Raw genomic sequence first — 20,053 nt, forward strand, 5'->3', positions numbered from 1 at the left:
CAGAGAAATCCTTTGCATTGGCTTTCTACCCTCCTGGGAAGGCTGGCTTGTGCTGCATGAGGCTATCCTCCAAAACAAGAGGCAGCTAGAGGATGACAAAGCTGACTTTGCAGGTGAGGATGCCCACTGCTAAGCTGCAGCTAAAGTTTAGGAAACCCCAAGGGGAACACAAAGATTTCCAGAAACATTAATGCCTTAAGCTGACAGTATCTTTCAACCATTCCAGAACTGTCCCCAAACATGAAGAGCTCAAAAACCCAGGCATGTCTTTGCACTGACTCAAACCTTAGCCTCTGAAGGCCCCACTGCTCCATGCCCAGGCTCTGGCTCTTCCAAAATTTCCTGATTCTCAGCTACCCTAGGGAGCCACCAGCCAAAACTTGTGTGCTCAAGGATAATACCCATCTAGTGTTTGCACAGGGCTTGAGAAACGGGTTGAAGGTGACACCTGCCCTCATCTTGGAGGAGAGCAGACTCTCAAGGCTACCCACACAGACTGTGCTGGCTGCCCTGGGCGCTCAATCCCTGCCTCTGAGCCTCGGACACTGTTTCTCACCTGGGCAACTAAACCTAGTGTCTGTGCCTCTGGCCTTCGTATCCAAAGGCTTAGGGAATCTAGTGTTCATACTGCCTAGTCCTGACACCCCAGAATACAGAAACTAAAGATATATGAACCCAAGGTGGGGGGTCCAAAGATGCCCAGAGAAAACTGAAAGTAGAGGAAGTCCCTGACCCTTCCGCAGTGACCCCTGAATCAGCTCAGAGTTTTGAAACATCTCCTAGTCCTGAGTTACCATGAAAGCCCAGCTTGGTTTAGGAAAGACATGTATCTGGAGCCAAAATGGCAGTCTTAGAGGCTCCCCAGAGTATTCCAGAGAATGTAGGGGACAACTCTTCTTCCTCTTTTTTTTTTTTTTTGTCTTTTTAGGGCTGCACCTGCAGCATACGGAGGTTCCCAGGCTGGGGGTCAAAATGGAGATGTAGCTGCTGGCCTACACCACAGCCAGAGCAACTCGGGATCTGAGCCATGTCTGCGACCTACACCACAGCTCATGGCAACGCTGGATCCTTAATCCACTGAGCGAGGCCAGGGATTAAACTGTGCCCTCATGGGTCCTAGTCGGGTTTGTTAACCACTGAGCCACGACGGAACTCCATGGGGACAGCTATTCTTAATGGCTTTAGAAAATCATAATCCAGCTACTGAGCCTCTGTCTAAATATGGTGAGCTTCCCCTTTTTGCACCTACTGGAGTAGAGAAGGAGGAGGCAGGCATACCCAAGAGGGATATCCAAATCACATGCGTAACAGGGAACTCCGTCCTGGGATGAACTCGCAGTGAGAGCTAGCCTAAACTAGTAGGCCTCCCAGACAAGATTCCAAGTGCTTAATTATTTGTCTGAGAATGTGAAAATACTGTGGTCAATGTGAAAAGTACCATGAGCACATAAAGAATTCTGAAGATGAAAGAGACCCACTGTCCATGCTGAAAAACTATGTAATATTTATGTGGCTTGTTGTAAGCCATAGGTACTGGAAAATTCTGCACCCCTGGTTATTTTAAGTACTATCATTTTTATTGCATTATTTGAAAATGGTCTCTAGTTCATCATCTTAAGTGTTTTTAGAAAACATGATCAATAGATTGTGGGTGTGTGATTCTTGTAGCTAATGACAAAATTTTCATTTTCCTCCAATGTACTGTGTTCCAAAATATGGTCAGAAAATATAGGTCCAAAAAAAAAAAAAGGAGTTCCCATGATGGCCCAGTGGAAACGAATCTGACTAGAATCCATGAGGACGCAGGTTCGATCCCTGGCCTCACTCAGTGGGTTAAGGATCCCGCATTGCCGTGAGCTGTGGTGTAGGTTGAAGATGCGGCTTGGATCTCACATTGCTGTGGCTGTGGCTGTGGCTGTGGCTGGCAACTACAGCTCCCATTCAACCCCTAGCCTGGGAACCTCCATGTGCTGCAGGTGTGGGCCTCAAAAGACAAAAGAGAAATAGAAAAGAAAAGAAAGAAAGAAAATATAAAATGCTCTATTTACTTGGCTCCTTTTTTTTGCTTTTTAGGGTCATACCCTCAGCATGTGGAGGTTCCCAGGCTAGGGGTCTAATTGGAGCTACAGCTGCTGGCCTACACCACAGCCACAGCAACACCAGATCCTTGATGCACTGAGTGAGGCACACAACCTCACAACCCACAACCTCATGATTCCAGGTTGGATTCGTTTCCACTGCACTATGATGGGAACTCCTCCATTTCTTTTTTCCACATTCTCTACCCAACATCTGCATTGTAGGATTGTTGGGAAGATTACATACAATGAGGTAGGCGAGGAAGACACATCACAATGCCTGGCATACAGTAAAGTACTCACATGTGAGTTATCACTTGCTGCAAGAGCAGCAGGAGCAACAGTCCTGAGATTTCCAGATCCCAGAGTTGAGACTCAGACTCCCCAGGCAGGAGGGGACCCTGTGCCTTCTGCTTTATTTCCCCTGCCACTATCACCTCTATCTCCTGGCAGCTAAATCTATTTCTGAGTCTAGTGGGGACTTAGGTTCCATTTTTCAGCCAGCCTTGATAAGAACAAGATAAACACCAACTGTCATCAACCACTTTCAGCAGGGCTGGGAGTTAGCCCTCCTTTCCTAGACCCAAGGTCTGGGAGCCTAGCCTACCTGTGGAACTCAAGCTCCTCACTCTTAGCCAGTCCAGAAGTCCCGTGCCCCAGGAGTGGATCTACGTGGATAGAGACACAGTAGTTCTTTGGTCTCTGGTCCTACATGGCATGATGGCCCCATTCTTTGGTCAAGTTTCCAAAGAAGGAAAGACGTGCCTTACAGAGCTGGTGGGGCTGAAGGACTGCATACATTTCAAACGTCAAACAGAAGATACTGCAGCCCTCTGTCCTGTACTTTCCCACTCTGGGCCCCTAGGTCATTCCCGCCTTCCTTAGCAGTTTCTATTTTGGACTGTCATGATCTTCCATTCTGAACAAAGTTTCTTCTGTATTCCAGGTCTGATTCTTCACCCTTTCTTCAAGAAAAAAATTTTCAAGTCTTTCTGGAAATGCAACTAAGAAACTTCATATAAAACAATGCTCCAATTCACTCATTTGGTCTGACTGCATTTTTTAATTAGAGATGTGACATAAGACATAACATTGACATAGGCCATTAATACTGATGTGAGCTGAGGTTACTAGCTTGTGACAGTGTAGAATACTACTGACAACACAAAGACATTAAAAACAGATATGCTGTCTTAATTTTGTGACTTCTTTTATCGTGTCATCAATGCATAGAGTAAAAAATACGGAGAGAACATTGGTTTGGGGGAGAGGGAATCAGGGAAGGAGAAAGACTGCAAAGAGGAAGTCTAGCTAGGGATTGCTGAAAAATATAAATAGATGATGAAGCAATGAATCAAGATTTGTAAGCTGATATTTGCAATTACCCTGAATGAATACGTAACCAAATCACTAAATATTATCATCTTCCCACATCTGAAGATTCCCTGGCCTTAGAAAATAATGGTTCTTATTTCCCCAGCCCACACTATCTCATTAAGGCGAGTTATTTTTGCTATTGATTTCAGCACAGAGCTGTCAAACAGGATGCTTTTCCCTTAGTCTTGGCCCAACTTCCTCCCAGCCTGGAGCCCGGAAGGCAGGCCTAGACAGGGGCAGAGCAGGACACTCTGCTGTGACCTCTCTGGCCACAGCCTCTCACAGGGTGTGGTCACCTGTCATGAGCGGTATTCAAAACCAGGAACCAAGGTGTGGTCCAGGCTCCTTTAAGTTCCAGGGCTTGGGGGCTCCTGGTGAGACCCAGAGGAGAGTCCAGAGAGAAGGATGGAAGGGGGGTGGCCCTTTAGGGGGGGTTTCCTCCTCTGCTTCACTATCAGCCTTCTGCTTCAAGGTAAGATGGGGCAACAACAGGGAAGACCAGGGTAATGTTCTGAAGGATATCTAGGAACGTCCTTCTACAACTTGAAGGACATTCAGAATTAACATGTTAAGTATTTCTTCCATAGTGGCAGTGTTTTGATCCCCTTTTGGTGACAGGTAGAAAGACATTCCACTGCTCAGGACACACAGCCCTCCTCTCTCCCTGCCTGCACAGCTGTCCCAGTCCCCCCCCCAACCCAATCCCACCTTTTCATTGACCTCCAGTGCCCCTTCCACCATACCCTCATCCCACCCTCCCTGCCTCTTTTTCCCCTTGAAATGGTGTTTAAGAAAAGGGTAATCCCTGAAGGAGTAAGTAAATTACCAAGAGAGGGTGGGAATCAGTCTGAGGTAGCAGAAAGTGGATACTTTGCCTCCATGAGGGATATGTGTTCCCAGCCTGGGTATAGACCTTAAATGTTATGGAAAGAGATGGAGATATAGAGGAGCAGACAGAGAAAGTGATCACACAAAAATGGAAATGGGGCAAATGGGGCAAATGCCCAGGTACTACCCAGATGGCTCCCTGGCCATGGCCAAGAGAAAGCACCCACACAGGGCTCACTGTGCCATTGGCACTGATATCATCTAATGATCCGAGGGCTGGAAATAAACCCCAAGGTATTGGAGGTCACTAAATCAGGGAAGGGCGAAATAAACACATAACACCAAATTAAGCAGGCACTTGGAATAATTACTACATGTTGACCATATCTATCTAGTAAGCACAGCTGTTTACTTTTCTTACCTTCCTGATAAATCAACACTTGTCTTAGGTAAACAGAAGTTCCTGAAAATGAAATGAAAATGACATCATTAGAGCAGATTTCTAAGGGACCTTGACTATAAGTTCTAGGGCAGTGCTGAGTGGTGCTACTAAGTGGACCCAAGAGGCTTATGACGGGTATGCCATAGGCCCCCTTGAAGTCGCCACCACTGCACCAAGGATGAGTTTGCTTACAGAGTTGGGCAAGTTTTGCATGAAGATGGATGATGTGAATGAGAATAAGGTACTGACTCAGCTCACCACACCGACTTCCACCATTTGCCTACCAGACCAGCCCATCCTCTCCAGCCCTGGCAGGAAGGGCTTTGGTTTTGGGCAGTCTTGGCCCAGGAAGGAGGGCTCAACTGCTCCTCCCTGTGTGCCCCCACTTTCTCTCTATATAGGAAGGCTCTAGCCCTGGCAATAGAGGCCCTGTCTCACAGTCTCTGCTCTCTACAGGAAGAGGCGACGCTTTCACCATCAACTGCTCAGGCTTTGACCAGCATGGGGTGGATCCTGCTGCCTTCCAAGCAGTGTTTGACAGAAAGGCTTTCCGTCCAGTCACCAACTTCAGCGTCCCCACTCATGTCAACGTCTCCTTCATTCTGTCTGCCATCCTGGAAGTGGTGAGACCTGGTCCCCACTTTCCATCGTTTATAATGGGGAATAACGATGCTCTACCCTGTTAATCCAACATTATACTGGTGAACAATAGGTGCTCTGAATGGATTTTGTGCCAAATAGAGGGTTTTCCTATGGGATGAGGAGTCACAGAGAAGAATGCTACAGTGACATTTTTTCTGGTAGGATTTATCCTTGAGTCCTGGTCATTCTTGAATGCTCCAGAAAGAAGTGACATTCATTCTAATGTCAATTAAAACCTGAACTGCCCCTAAATACAAGGAAATACAGTAGCAAAAATTTCACATCTAGAGCTATGCCTAGTCCAATAAATTAGAAAATATTTATAAGAATATGTGGTGGATGTAGGCCAAGTCTTTTTGCACTAATAATACTGGACAGGAATTTCTTTTCCAGGATGCACAACTCCAGCTTCTGACATCACTTCTGTGGGTTACCATGGTAAGGCACATCTACTCTCCCCTTCCCACTTCCAATTATAAGTTTAAGTTTAAGGAGTGACTTAAAGGTTTTCCGGACTTCTACCCAAAGTATAAATGGAACCAAATAAGTCCATCTAGAACTGGACTGGTCCCAGGGACACAAATCCCCCTGGGCAGTTTAGGAAGGTAGAAGTGGTGACCGAAGAAAACAGCCAAATGATTGTAGGCCAATGCAGTGATGTGTCCCTGGGTCCAAGAGGTTTCAGGCTACATTTAAGGTCTGTCTGATTAGAAAAAAACTGCCATTAAGGGGTACTTTGCCAATGACCCCAGCTAATAAAGTAGCAGAGATAGGCTTCAGCCCTTAGGAACACCAATAAGAGCAAGAGGATCAGAGTTTTAAGAAGAAAGGGAAGGGCAGGAGGGGCTGACTAGACAAGCTCTGCCATCACTCACCTCTGCTTCCCACCATTCCGGCTGCAGATGTGGGACAATCCTTTCATCAGCTGGAACCCAGAAGAGTGCATCAGCAGCAATAAACTCAGTGTATTGGTTGAGAACCTGTGGCTCCCAGACATCCTCGTCATGGAATCGTGAGTATCTAGGTGGGGAAAGCCAGCATGAAGCCCATGAGCAAAGAACAGCTGAGGGTCAGTGCAGGGCACGGGGACACCAACAGACTCAGACTAGGGCACAGTCTCAATTAGTTGACTCCAACAAAACACTATGAGCAGAAGAGACACGTTAGAGTGACATTAGAGAAAGAGCCCTAAAGGTGAGCAGAGTAGGGGAAGACCTGGGATGGAAGAGAGTCAAAAGCCAGTGAAGCCTCCCACAGCACCCACCTCTCCCTGTCTCTTGAGAGCAGCGTGGATGTGGATCGGGCACCTCCAGGTCTCAACGCATATGTCAGCAGTGAAGGTCGAATACAGTACGACAGGCCAATGAAGGTGACCAGCATCTGTAACCTGGACATCTTCTACTTCCCTTTTGACCAACAGAACTGCACACTCACCTTCAGTTCCTTCCTCCATACAGGTGAGTGAGAAACGTTTTGCTAGCTATTTTAGATTCGAGGGAAGATATTTAAATGATGGAGGTATTATTCAGGAAGGTTTTATATGAGTGTTTCTCAACTCTGGCTGCCCACATAAACTTTTTAAAACTGCCAATAACTATGCATTACACCACAAATTCCAATTTATTTATTCCAGGTGGAACTAGGTACTGTGATTTTTTTAATTTTAATTATTTATTTTTATTTTATTTTATTTTATTTTTGCTTTTTAGGGCCGCACCCTCGGTATATGGAGGTTCCCAGGCTCGCAGTTGAATAGGAGTTACAGCTGCTGACCAACACCACAGCCACAGCAACGAAGGATCCAAGCCACATCTGCAACCTACACCACAGCTCATGGCAACGCAGGATCCTTAACCCATTGAGCGAGGCCTGGGATCAAACCCGAAACCTGTGGGTTCCTAGTCAGGTTCATTTCTACTGTGCCACAACAGGAACTCCACTGTGATTTTTCTATAGTTCCCCAGGTGACGTTACTGTGCAGTCAGAGTTAAGGACTACTGCTTGTATTCCTCAATAATGTTTTTTTAAAAAACAGAACAAACCAGTGCTTTAGATCTTAGATGGCCCTTGCACCAAAGGAGGCCTACCTGAGCCTGAGCTGCTACATTTCTGTAAATTTAGCACAAAATTTTAAAAATTGATAACTAACACCCTTAACTCAGTAATTGAGGCAGCTGCATGCCACCAGGCGTCCTGTGGCAGACTTGGATAAATGAATCATAATGAGCATGCATGTCATTATAAAAACACTGAGCTGTTCAAGACTGATTCCACTAAAACGACATCAGAGAATTGGGGAATTGAGAAGAAATATAGGAACGACTCCAAAAGTTCTTGACTCATGTTTGAGTCATAGCCAATCTTCCCATAACAACTTAGAACAACAACAACCAGAAAACACCAATGCTGCAGCCTGCACATATATGAATGGCTGGTCCTGTGACCCGCTTCTGAGAAAACCTGGATGCTCTGCCTTAAAAGGACAGAGAGGAGAGTCTGTTAAACCAACTCAGCAGGGGAGGAGTCAAATCTTGGGGGCAGGAGCCTGAAGGGCACTTCTGCACTGAGTTGCCCCGGCCCCCCCCTGCAGTGGACAGCATGATCCTGGGCATGGACAAGGAATTGGGGATGATTACAGACACATCTCGTAACGTCGTTCAGACCCAGGGGGAGTGGGAGCTCCTGGATATCAACAAGGCCACCCCAAAGATGCAGATGGGCAGCAACCTATATGACCAGATCATGTTCTATGTAAGTCCAGGGGCCCCTGTTTGATTTCTGAGTCCAGTTGCTCTATGATTTTCCTCTAGATCTAAAGCCCTTTGGGATGTAAAAATAGTTCCAGGGGCTTAAGCATCTGCTCTTCACTCTACCCTCTGCCCTAATTGCCCGGAAGAGGGATCCCCAAGGCTCTGCCCTGCAGAGAGGAGGAGCAGCTGGGCTGTTGTAAGAATGAGGAGGCCAACTGTCTGATGGTCCAAAGGGCTCTATTTGCCCCTAAAAGTCTACAGTCGTTGTGTTTCCAGCAGATTGGACACAAGGGAAAATTAGACAACCAAACTGGGCGTATCTATTACCCAAAGAGATCTTCCCATGGCCAGCATTGGATACCTAAAGAAACAGTCAAGCCCTCTGGCACTGGTTACTCACCACACTCTCTCCTCCCAACCAGGTGGCCATCAGGCGCAGGCCCACCTTCTACATCATAAACCTTCTGGTGCCCAGTAGCTTTCTGGTGGCCATCGATGCCCTCAGCTTCTACCTGCCGGCAGAAAGCGAGAACCGTGCCCCATTCAAGATAACACTCCTCCTGGGCTACAACGTCTTCCTGCTCATGATGAACGACCTACTCCCTGCCAGTGGCACCCCCCTCATCAGTATGGCCCCCACCCCACTCTCAGGGGAAGCAAAGGCAGCAGGGGACAAGGTGGGAGGAGGGTAGCATGAGAACTCCTGTCTCTCCCCTTAGGGTGGGAATGGGTCCCAAGGAAAGTTTGGATTTGGGGGAAAGAGGCTTTAACAAGTGTAGAGAGGAATCTGCCCTCATTTATTTATAATTTGCTTTGCCCTCAGGTGTCTACCTTGCCCTGTGTCTGTCACTGATGGTGGTCAGCCTGCTGGAGACCATCTTCATCACCTACCTGCTGCACCTGGCCGCCACCCAGCCCCCACCCCTGCCCCGCTGGCTCCATACCCTGCTTCTGCACCGCACCAGCCCAAGGAAATGCTGCCCTGTGGTTGCACCCCAAAGGGGAAACTCGGGTCAGGGCCTCGGTCCCGCCCACCTTCCTGGTGAGGGAAGCCTGCACAGCCCACACTCCCTCCTCCATCCCCTCCAATTCCCTGCCCCCGCCTCCGTCCCTGCCCCCACACCTCCCCAGCTGACCTTGGCCGCCCACAGCTGAGTCTCTGTCTCTGCAGGCACGAAGGAGCCCGTGGAGCTGGTGGGGAAGGGGCCGGGTCCCAGAGAGGCAGAACTAAGTGGGTGCCCTGGGTCAGCGAGCACCCTGCCAGAAGATGAGGCTCAGAAGCAGCACCTGGTCAGCCTGTGGGTGCAGTGCAGCCACATGATGGACTCCCTGCTCTTCCGCCTCTACCTGCTCTTCTTGGCCACCTCCATTACCACGGTCATCGTCCTCTGGAACACCTAGGGAGATGCCCACATCCACCACTCCTTGTAAGCCACAGGTTGAAGTTCCTCATGGTCTTAGGGCCAGTCAGACCCAGGCCCTTTCCTAATCTTAGCCGCTCATCCCCAGTGACTACCATGTCCCTTCTATATTCCCCAGACTCCAACAGAGCCCTGCTGAGCAAGTTTAGAACTGCCCTAGACAGTCTTCTGACTTCTCATATGCCACAGTCTTCATTCCCACACACTCTCAGTGTTCCTTAGTCACATCTAACTTCTGACTCCCTTACCACAGAAGGTCTGGGTCAGTGGAGTCTCTCCTTGATTGATTGTTTCAATAAATGACTTTCTAGGAAGCATTATTTCCTCAGGACATTTACTGTAGCTCCACAAACAGTGGGGTGAAGAGCCCTCTTGCAGAAGCTTTGATACTTCACCCAAAACAGGTATAAACTGACTTGATTTTAAGTCTCTGAGATACTTTCAGAGTTTTAAAGGAATGAAAAGGTCAAGTCTCACTTGCAAGAAATTATTATAAAATATTTGCAACTTGCAAAATGTTCCTTTTACCAACCATTTCCATTTCACTTTCCTTCCTCCTCTCTCTCATTCCTGAAACTGCTCTTTGAAATAAGCAATACATTGTGTCATTATTTCATTCTGATAGCATTTCTGATTTCACAAATTCAAACAGAGAAGGCTTTCTGAATATTCATGCTTGGAAGGGGCACAGGAAGACTAGTTAAGGGCCTCAATTAAAAGGTTCAGGTTAGGAGTTCCCTTCATGGTGTAGTGGAAACAAATCCGACTAGGAACCATGAGCTTGCAGGTTTGATCCCTGACTTCGCTCAGTGGGTTAAGGATCTAGTGTTGCCATGAGCTGTGGTGTAGGTTGCAGATGCAACTCAGATCCTGTGTTGATGTGGCTGTGGCGTAGGCTGGCAGCTACAGCTCTGATTCAACACCTAGCCTGGGAACCTCCATATGCTACAGGTGCGGCCCCAAAAGGGAAAAAAAAAAGTTCAGGTTAAATAGTCATACAGCCACATAATGGAATGCTTTGTAGCCACATGTAGATCTATGTTAAAACAATGGAGACCGGTCCACATATAAAGTAGAGAAAACAAGTTACAAAACAGTATATACACAAAATTTCTGTTTTAAAAAATAGAGTGCTAAACAGAAATGCAGAGGAAAAGATAAGGACAGCTAGACACCAAAAATAAACAAATAAAAAGAGCAAACTTTGTCCTGGATAATGGGACTATGAGTGATTACTATTTTTTTTTTTTTTTTGTCTTTTTTGTCTTTTCTAGGGCCATACCAATGGCACATGGAGGGTCCCAGGCTAGGGGTCAAATCGGAGCTACAGTCACCAGCCTACGCCAGAGCCACAGCAATTCCAGATCCAAGCCATGCCTTTGACCTATACCACAGCTCACGGCAACGCCAGATCTTCAACCCACTGAGCAAGGCCAGGGATCGAACCCGAAACCTCATGGTTCCTAGTTGGATTCGTTAACCACTGAGCCACAACGGGAACTCCACTATTTTCTTTTATATCCTTGTCTGTGTTTTCAGTGAGCCTGCATTATTTTTACCATCAAAACCCCCTTGGAGTTCCCGTTGTGGCTCAGTGGTAACAAACCCAACTACTATCCATGAGGAGGTGTGTTAAACTCCTAGCCTTGCTCAGTGGGTTAAGGATCTGGAATTGCCGTGAGCTGTGGTGTAGGTCACAGAGGCAGCGCTGACTCAACCTCTAGCCTGGGAACCTCCATATGCCACAGGTGTGGCCCTAAAAAGACAAAAAACAAAAACAAAAACAAAAAAAAACACAACTTTTTTTTTAAAAAGAGTTCCATATTAATAGTACTTCACACCATCACCAGCAGATATCATCCTGAGGAGGATTCTAACAGCTCGCTGGAAGCAAAGACTGGAGGAGAGAGAGAAACTGAAAGAATACCAAAGACCAATATCTGACTCTATTTCAACTAGATAAATAGATTTCAGGGATTTATTTGCATTTCTGCTTCCCCTTAGATAGTGTGCTTTCCTACAGGTCAGGTACGATATCTCATCCATTTCTACAGCTCACTACATGGTACCTTGCCTGACACATCATAGGTGCTTGATAAACTTGTTGAATGATTAAATGTATGAATGAAAGTCAGCCAGCCAAGAGTCAGTATTCACTACCTCTAGGTGTAGCCCCTTTACTTGTCTTGGCATATTATATGTTATTTTTCTATAACTTACGTGGAAAATTAGCAGCCCATTTTTTTGTTGTTGTTGTTGTTTTATTTTTTGGCCACATGTGAGACATGAAAAAGTACCAGAGTCGGGGATGGAACCTATGCCACGGCAATACAACACCAGATCTTTAACCCACTGAGCCCCCAGGGAACTCCTAGCAGCCCATTTTTACATGTCAACTATCTTTGCTTTTTTTTTTTTTTTTTTTTTTTTTTTTTAGGGCCATGACTGCAGCATATGGAAGTTTCCTGGCTAGGGATCGAATTGGAGTTGCAGCTGCCAGCCTATGCCACAGCCACAGCAGCATCAGATCCGAGCTGTGTCTGCGACCTAGCCACCACAGTTCTCGGCAACACCAGATCCTATATCCCTCATGGATACTAGCTGCGATTGCTACCACTGAGCCACCACAGAAACTCTCTATCTTTGCATTCTTAGAGACATTCCTTGTACACTGGCAAAGGCATTTCTGCTTGCGCAATCTCTTACATCTCCCTCAGAAACTGGTCCTTGGCTTTTGCCAATAACTTAAAATGAGGAGTGTTTACCACATCTTTGAGGAATTTCAAATTCCTTAAGACTAACTTTTTATCATTTCTTTTTCCTTTCCCATCTCAACATTTGTATTTCACTAGATGTCACCTTGCGATTTTTTTTCCACCTCATATGTATGTGACTTAAGGTTTTATACGCCAAGGCCATTATAACTGAAAATATCCTCTGCAAAACAACATCCTGTTCATATGTTAAGGTTGAGGTGAGCCTTGTGGTTTAAAACATGACCTAACAATGAAGCAAAATGTAAGCTAGTTCTAGCCTAGATGTGTCACCAGGAATGTTAGGGCTATTTCACAATTTCAGGTGGTAGATCTGACTTACAATGTCCTTCTCCCATTTAAACACACACACACACACACACACACACACACACACGAGTTCTTGTGACGCAGTGAGTTAAGGATCTGGCATTGTCACAGCAGAAGTGTGGGTCGCTGCTGCTTCAAACGTTCCATCCCCAGCCCAAGAACTTCCACATGCTGTGGGCTAGGCTAAAAAAAAAGTGTTCTCACTCCAAAAAAGAAAAAAGAAAGTGGTAACTATATGAGATAATGGATATGTTAATTAGCTTGATTGTGCTGATCGTTTCAGAGTATACATGTGTGTATATATATATATGTTTATATATATATATATATATGTTTATATATATATATATATCCCCTCTGATAACTTTATTTCCTTTCCCTTCATGTTCTATTGTAAACTTCTGTTAAGAGTATACATTGGAGGAGTTACCTGGCGGCTCAGTGGGTTAATGTTCCCGCATTGTCACTGCTGTGGCTCTGGTTACAGCTGTGAGCAAGGGTTCAATCACTGGCCTGGGAACTTCTGCATGACTCAGGCATGGCCAAAAAAGAAAAATAGTATACATTGAAGATTTATGAACTCCTTGACCCTGGATATAATACTTTCTTCAAATGTTTGATTATGTTTCTAACTTCTTAGGTTGCCATTTCTAAGTTCCCTCTCTCTCCTTTCTTTAGCAATATCCAGGTGTATCCTCACAAACTTTTTGAAACTCAGGGCTTCTTTTCTTATTCTTTCAATGATTCTGAGAAAAATTTCCCCCTACTTATTCTTTTGGCACCCCATATATCTGTGTATTTTGTCTTATTGTGTGTTTTGTCTTATCAATGTCTTTGATTCCTTCCACCTTCTGGAAATCCAGTATATCTACAGACACTACCATGTTTCCTACTTAGCTCCTCTCTTCTCTCATTTTTCTGCTTCTGAAAACCAAGCTCATCTGTTTGCTCTTTCAACACCATTTTCTCTTTCCTTCCTCTGTAACTACTCATATTTTCTCTTATACCAACATCTTTCACTCTTCTCTTTTATCTTTTTACTCGTTCTTCTGAAAACCTCCCATCCATATCTGATATTGAGGACAATTAATTTATATTATCATCCTTAGTAATTCAGAGGTGATACCCCTGATATTGATTAGTCTGTATATAAAGCATAGTTGCAGGAATCTATGCAAAATAAGTAGCCCTTGATAATTACACCATGAGGATGTTCTATAACATGTGTGGCCATCTGTCTTAAGGAAAAGGTTTGGAGCCTCTTACTAAGCAAGCACAAGGGTTTATAAAGGCACAATAATTTAGCAGACAGAAGTAAATGCAATTATGAAATAAGTCATTCTTTAAGATTCCTTTCAAGGTAAAGTCAGTAACTCTGCCAAGTTATGCAAAGCCAATATTTTCCGTGCCCGTCTCTCTTATTCTTACTACCTGCTCCACACTGTTCTAGCATAATACTCACTAGACACCAAAGAGCAGCAATTTTGTTGGCTTGCCTAGTTCCTGCCTCTGACAAAAGTTAAGACCACAACTCTTGCCTATTTCCTCGCACTTTCTGAGGAAGATCTGCTTAGATTCCTAGTCTCAGGGATCTTGAGTTCCCAAAATACTTTCCTTTCACTCTTCTCAGGCTTACACTTGGATTCCATGGGTACGGCCAAAAAAAAAAAAAAAAAAAAAAAGTAAGCTGGAATGGGTTTTACCAACATTAGACAAAATTGTTTTTAAGACAAAAACAATTATTCAGAATAAATAGAATCTCTACATAATGATAAAATATTTAATCACTTGGAGGATATAAACACTATAAACTTGAATACATCTAATAAAATAGCCTCAAATATATGTAAAGCAAAAGTGGAAAGAATTACAAAGAGAAAGTGACAGTTCTATCATTATAATGGGAGATTTTAACACATCTCAAAATGACAACACATTAATGAAAAAATAATATTCTTTTTTATTTTTTAAGGGCCACACCCACAGCATATGGAGGTTCCCAGGCTAGGGGTCGAATTGGAGCTGTAGACACCAGCCTAGGCCACAACCACAGCAACGCCAGATCCGAGCCGCATCTGTGACCTACACCACAGCTCATGGCAACACTGGGTCCTTGACCCATTGAGCGAGGCCAAGGACTGAACCCACATCCTCATGAGTACTAGTGGTATTGGTTAACCACTGAGCCATGACAGGAATTCCTAAAAAGTACATTTCTAATAAATGATGGGTCCAAAAAAAATAGTTGATTTTTTTTAATCCTTGGAATAGAAACTGGTACATAACAAAACTTGAGGGAGATCAATATTTCAAAAGAAACATGTAACTTTAAATAAACATTTAAGTAAAGAAGAAAGAATGCCATAATTCTAGGAAATGTGAAGGTAATGTGTAGGAACAGATTTATGGTTACCTGGGGTCAGAATGGGTTGAGGAAGGTAGGAGGGTGGGGTTACAAAGGGATGCAAAGCAAATTTGGAGGCCAATGGGTATGTTCATTATCTTAGTTGTGATGATGGTTTCACAGGTGCATACATATGTCAAAGCTTGTCAAAGAGGAATCTTCAAACAGTTCATTTCATGCCAATTATACCTCAATAAAAACAATTTTAGGAATTCCCCTTGTGGCTCAGTGGTAACAAACCCAACTAGTGTCCATGAGGATGCAGATTCGATCCCTGTTGTCGCTCAGTGGGTTGAGGATCCAGCGTTGCCATGAGCTGTGGTGTATGTTGCAGATGAGGCTTGGATCTGGTGCTGCTATGGCAATGGTGTAGGCTGGCGGCTCCAGCTCTGATTTGACCCCTAGCATGGAAACTTCCATATGCCAAGGGGGCAGCCCTAAAAAGACAAAAAAATGTATTTTTATAAATGTGCCTACAGGGGAAAAAAACTTAAACAGTAAATAAGGGTGTAAAGTGACAGGTAAAAAATCCTTCTGCATTCCCCACCTATAGCTACTAATGTTTTGAAGTCTTCCACTAGGGCCTTCCCAAGTATATCCATCTCCCTCTCCTCTAATGAGGTAATAACTGTTCTAGATTTTTTATTTATTATTCTTTCACTTTTTGTTTTAGTTTTAATTGCCTAAGTATATTTTAAACAACCTGTTGTTTGTGTGTATTTTAGAATATGCACATGTTACATAATATCGTACCATATATGTTTTGCAACTTGTTTTTCTCATTCAACATTATACTTTTGAGGAGTTCCCGTCGTGGTGCAGTGGTTAACGAATCCGACTAGGAACCATGAGGTTGCGGGTTCGGTCCCTGCCCTTGCTCAGTGGGTTAACGATCCGGCGTTGCCGTGAGCTGTGGTGTAGGTTGCAGATGCGGCTCGGATCCCGAGTTGCTGTGGCTCTGGCATAGGCTGGTGGCTACAGCTCCGATTCAACCCCTAGCCTGGGAATCTCCATATGCCGCGGGAGCGGCCCAAGAAATAGCTAAAAAAAAAGACAAAAACAAACAAACAACAAAAACAAAACATTATACTTTTGAGATTTAACCATACTGATAGATAAAGTGAGGTTAACTCAGCGCTTTGCTGCATAGTATTCCATTACATAATTATTTGCACTAATACTGTAGCCACTAACCACATGTGGCTATTGAGAACATGAACTGTGACTATTATGACTGGGAAACTGAATTTCAAAGTTTAGTTAATTTAAATTTTAATAGCTACATGTGACTAGTAGCTACTGCTAGAGTATATACCTAGGAGTAGAACTGCTGATTCTTATGATATGCACATCTTCTATTTTAGGAAAGCATAGCAAAATTGCTTTCCAAAGTGTTTTTACCCCCAACCTCAGTACTTAGGGGTTTCTGTAACTCTACAACCTCACCAAGCCTTCTAGTATCAGACTTAAATGCTTGCCAACTGTTGGATGTGAAATTGTATCTGATGGTTTTAAGTTAATTTGCTTTCCATAATTGCAAACGAGATTGAGTATCTTTTTATTGTTTATTGATTGCACTTCCTCTTCTGTAAAAGGCCAATTCAGTACATATATTCAGCATATGTATCTAATAAATTGGGGGGTTATTATTAATTTATAGGCATTTTTTTGTTATTATCTTGTCAGTTATAGGTGTTGCAAACATATTTTCCTAGTTTGTGACTTGACTTTTTTTCATATTTAGTGTCCTTTAATGAACAAAAGTTTTAAATTTTTACATTGCTGAATTTATGAATTTAGGGTCCTATGTTATGAAATCCTTGCTTACCCAAAATATGAAACTTCAGCGTTCCCATCATGGCTCAGCAATAACAAACCTGACTAGTATCCATGAGGGCGCGGGTTTGATCCCTGGCCTCGCTCAGTGAGTTAAGGATCCAGTGTTGCCGTGAACTGTGGAGCTCAGATCCCACATTGCTGTGGCTGTGGTGTAGGCCAGCACCTGAAGTTACAATTCGACTCCTAGCCTAGGAACTTGCATATGCTTCAGGTGCGGCCCTAAAAAGCAAAAAACAAAAAACAAAATGTGAAACTTCTAAAAAGGCAGAAAAAATACTGATAATGTAGAATGGTACTGCCACTCTGGAAAAGAATACTGCAGTTTCTTTAAAAACTGTAGGTGCAAATACCATACAATCCAATATTTATTTCAGAAGACATATTCACACAAAAACCAGAACACAAATGTTTCTAGTAGCTTTTTGTTGGAGACCACGGGAGAGCTGAACTCTGCAGAAGGCAAATATCTATGGACACAGAGTTCTAAAGTACAGAGTCTCTTTCAAAGACAAGATAAAGGACTTATGCATTCATCATGTTATTCTATAAACAGCTGCACTATGTCCTAAGGATACCTCCTTTGATATCACTAAGAAGGTAACCTCATTATTGCCTATGCCTGTTCCTGCCCACTAATCTTGTCACCTTCCTTAATCCCACTAATAATAATCTCATTACCTTCCTTAATAAAAGTCATGTGGGCTAAGCCTAGGTGCCTTTGTTCTGTGGAACAGAGTGCCTCCTGGTCCCCCACTTTGTAAACGTTTTGTTATGCCGTTATGCCGCACTGTCCCTCTTCCAGGATTCCCTGTTGCCCTGCAGCTGGATTCGGCAGCTTTTATGCATAATAAACAAAACCTGTAAGTAACTCTGAATAAAAATACATTTGGTCTCTGCTCCCAGTTCCTGACACAGGGTTCCTAAAACCTTGTAATTTTCTGAGTGATAGGGGTATTAGAACATCTTTTGTTCTAATATTTGGTCTTTGATTCTGGTTCCTGACATAGACCTCCTAAATCCCTTGGAACTTTCTGGATGGTAGGAGCACATTTTGTTCTAATAAGGTGACTCTTGGTAGACTCCTGGGCAGCTTCAGAACAAAGACCAGTCACTAGAAAGACCAAGCCATGATTAGAAGCTTGGAACTTTCAGCTCCAATCCCCAACCTCTGCAGAGAGGAGAGGGACTAGAGATTGAGCTAAAAATCAATTACGCCTTTGGAGCCATCGTAGCTAGGTGGTTAGCGAATCTGATTAGCCTTCATAAGAAATCCCTGAATTATAGAGTTCAGAGGGCATCTGGACTGGCAAGCACATCCATGTGCCAGGAGGGTGGCACAGCCCAATTTCACATCAACAGAAGCTCCTGTACTCATGACCCCTCCAGACCTCACCCTGTAGATCTTTTCATCTGACTGTTATCTGTACCCTTTATTATATACTTTATAATAAACCAGTAAACATAAATGTTTACATGAGTTCAGTGAGCCATTATGGCAAATTGTCAAGCCTGAGTGTGGGATTGTGGAAACCCCTGATTTATAGTTAGTTGTTCAGAACTACGGGAGACTGGGCTTGTAACAGGTATCTGAAGTAGGGGGCAGTCTTGTGGGAATGAGACTTTTACCTCTGGGTCTACACTAACTCAGGGTAGTTAATGTCAGAATTACTTGGTGTGAGGGGAAAAAAAACATATTTCATGTGCAAAGTGTTGTAAGTAAAATAGAGGAAAAAAGTGTTTTCCCTTAAAACTCAGAAATCCTTCAACAGGTAATAGATAAACAAACTGTGGTACATCCATACCATGGAAAATTATTCAGCAATGAAAAGGGGGTGGGTACTGATACATGCAACATGGATCTCCAGAGAACTTTGTTGCATGAAAAAAGCCAATCCCAGGAATTCCTGTCATGGCTCAGCAGAAACAAATCTGATGTGTATCCATGAGGACGCAGACTCAATCCCTGGCCTCACTCAGCAGGTTAAGGATACAGCATTGCTATGAGATGTGGTGTAGGTCACAGAGGTGGCTCAGATCCCACATTGCTGTGGCTGTGGCATAGCCTAGTGGCTACAGCTCTGATTTGACCCCTAGCCAAGGATACTCCACATGCCGCAGCTTAGGCCTTAAAAAGACAAAAAAAAAAAAAAAAAAAAGAAGAAAGAAAGAAAGAGAAAAGAAAAAAGCCAATCCCCAAAGTTAAATCTGCATGACTTAATCTATATAACATTCTTGAAATAACAAAATTATGGAGAACCGGGGAGTTCCCATTGTGGCTCATCAGGTTAAGAACCTGACTAATATCCATAAGGTTGCGGGTTCAATCCCTGGCCTTGCTCAGTGGGTTAAAGGATTGAGTGTTGCTGTGAGCTGCAGTGTAGGTCACAGATGTGGTTCAGATCCCACACTGCTGTGGCTGTGCCATAGGCTGGCTGCTGCAGTTCTGATTCGACTCTAGCCTGGGAATTTCCACATGCCACAGATGCAGCCCTAAAAAAAAAAAAAAAAATTATGGAGAACAAATTAATGGTTGCCAAGTGGTGGGGGATGGGGAGGAAGGTGGTTGTAACTATAAAAGCATGACATGAAAGATCCTGGTGTTAATGTTCTGTATCTTGAGTGTATCAATTTCAATATCCTGATTGTGGTATCTAAATACAGCCCATCCTAAAGGTTTTCAATGAAATGTGAATCAGAACCATCTGGGGAATTTTCACACACACACACACAGACACCATGGGCAATTCAGAGGACAGGTATTTTCAAAAAGCTCATCAAATAATTTTTCTACTCACATTACCTAGTGGTACCAGGGCTGTAGAGACATTAGATAAGGAAGGGTAAGTGGGAAAGTTCTGTTTTAGGAGGAAGGCAAAATAAAGAATTAGGTTGGGGGAAACTAGATAGAGGAAACCTCATGAAGAAGCTACTACAATAGCACAAACAAGGGATGGTGCAGGCCTGTGCAGGGGTGCTGGCTGCTGGAACAGAGTTCTGTTAGGTTTATGTCACAGAAAAGGAGCTTAACTTCTCAAGCAAGCTTCTTAACTCAGTATTGACAGTAATCCCTAATGTCCACTCTTGGATAAAGGATATATTTCTAGGCCTGCAACAAAATCATTACATGCTCTTGCCTTGTGAAATCAGCAAGTGTCCCTGCCACAAGACAGCATACCCATCCCTCTTCTG

The 20,053-nt window shown here is 43.9% G+C and overlaps 1 protein-coding gene and 1 long non-coding RNA gene across 2 annotated transcripts in view; one reads left to right on the forward strand and one right to left on the reverse strand.

Moving 5' to 3' along the window:
- LOC102163598 (5-hydroxytryptamine receptor 3C-like) lies at positions 2,118-10,352 on the forward strand. The gene is made up of 9 exons (XM_021069942.1): positions 2,118-3,927; positions 5,182-5,348; positions 5,761-5,805; positions 6,270-6,379; positions 6,655-6,824; positions 7,958-8,118; positions 8,540-8,744; positions 8,941-9,159; positions 9,289-10,352. The coding sequence occupies exons 1-9, from the start codon at positions 3,861-3,863 to the stop codon at positions 9,516-9,518; spliced, it is 1,374 nt and encodes a 457-aa protein (XP_020925601.1). The 5' UTR covers positions 2,118-3,860; the 3' UTR covers positions 9,519-10,352.
- The window catches only part of LOC106507270, a 70,313-nt gene continuing 54,484 nt past the window's right edge, over positions 4,225-20,053 (reverse strand). Inside the window, exons 2-3 of the long non-coding RNA XR_002337773.1 lie at positions 6,243-6,387; positions 4,225-4,746 (exon numbers count right to left, since the gene is read on the reverse strand). This is a non-coding gene — a long non-coding RNA (uncharacterized LOC106507270). The remainder of the gene's footprint in view (positions 4,747-6,242; positions 6,388-20,053) is intronic.

Source organism: Sus scrofa, chromosome 13, assembly GCF_000003025.6.
Source record: "Sus scrofa isolate TJ Tabasco breed Duroc chromosome 13, Sscrofa11.1, whole genome shotgun sequence".
In the NCBI taxonomy this organism is placed as follows: Eukaryota; Metazoa; Chordata; class Mammalia; order Artiodactyla; family Suidae; genus Sus; species Sus scrofa.

Excerpts from the sequence above, each read along its gene's own strand:
- LOC102163598 (XM_021069942.1), top strand. The coding sequence starts at position 3,861 with ATGGAAGGGGGGTGGCCCTTTAGGGGGGGTTTCCTCCTCTGCTTCACT. Across the intron at positions 6,380-6,654 it reads GACATCCTCGTCATGGAATC|CGTGGATGTGGATCGGGCAC; the intron begins GTGAGTATCTAG and ends TCTTGAGAGCAG. Across the intron at positions 8,745-8,940 it reads CAGTGGCACCCCCCTCATCA|GTGTCTACCTTGCCCTGTGT; the intron begins GTATGGCCCCCA and ends CTTTGCCCTCAG.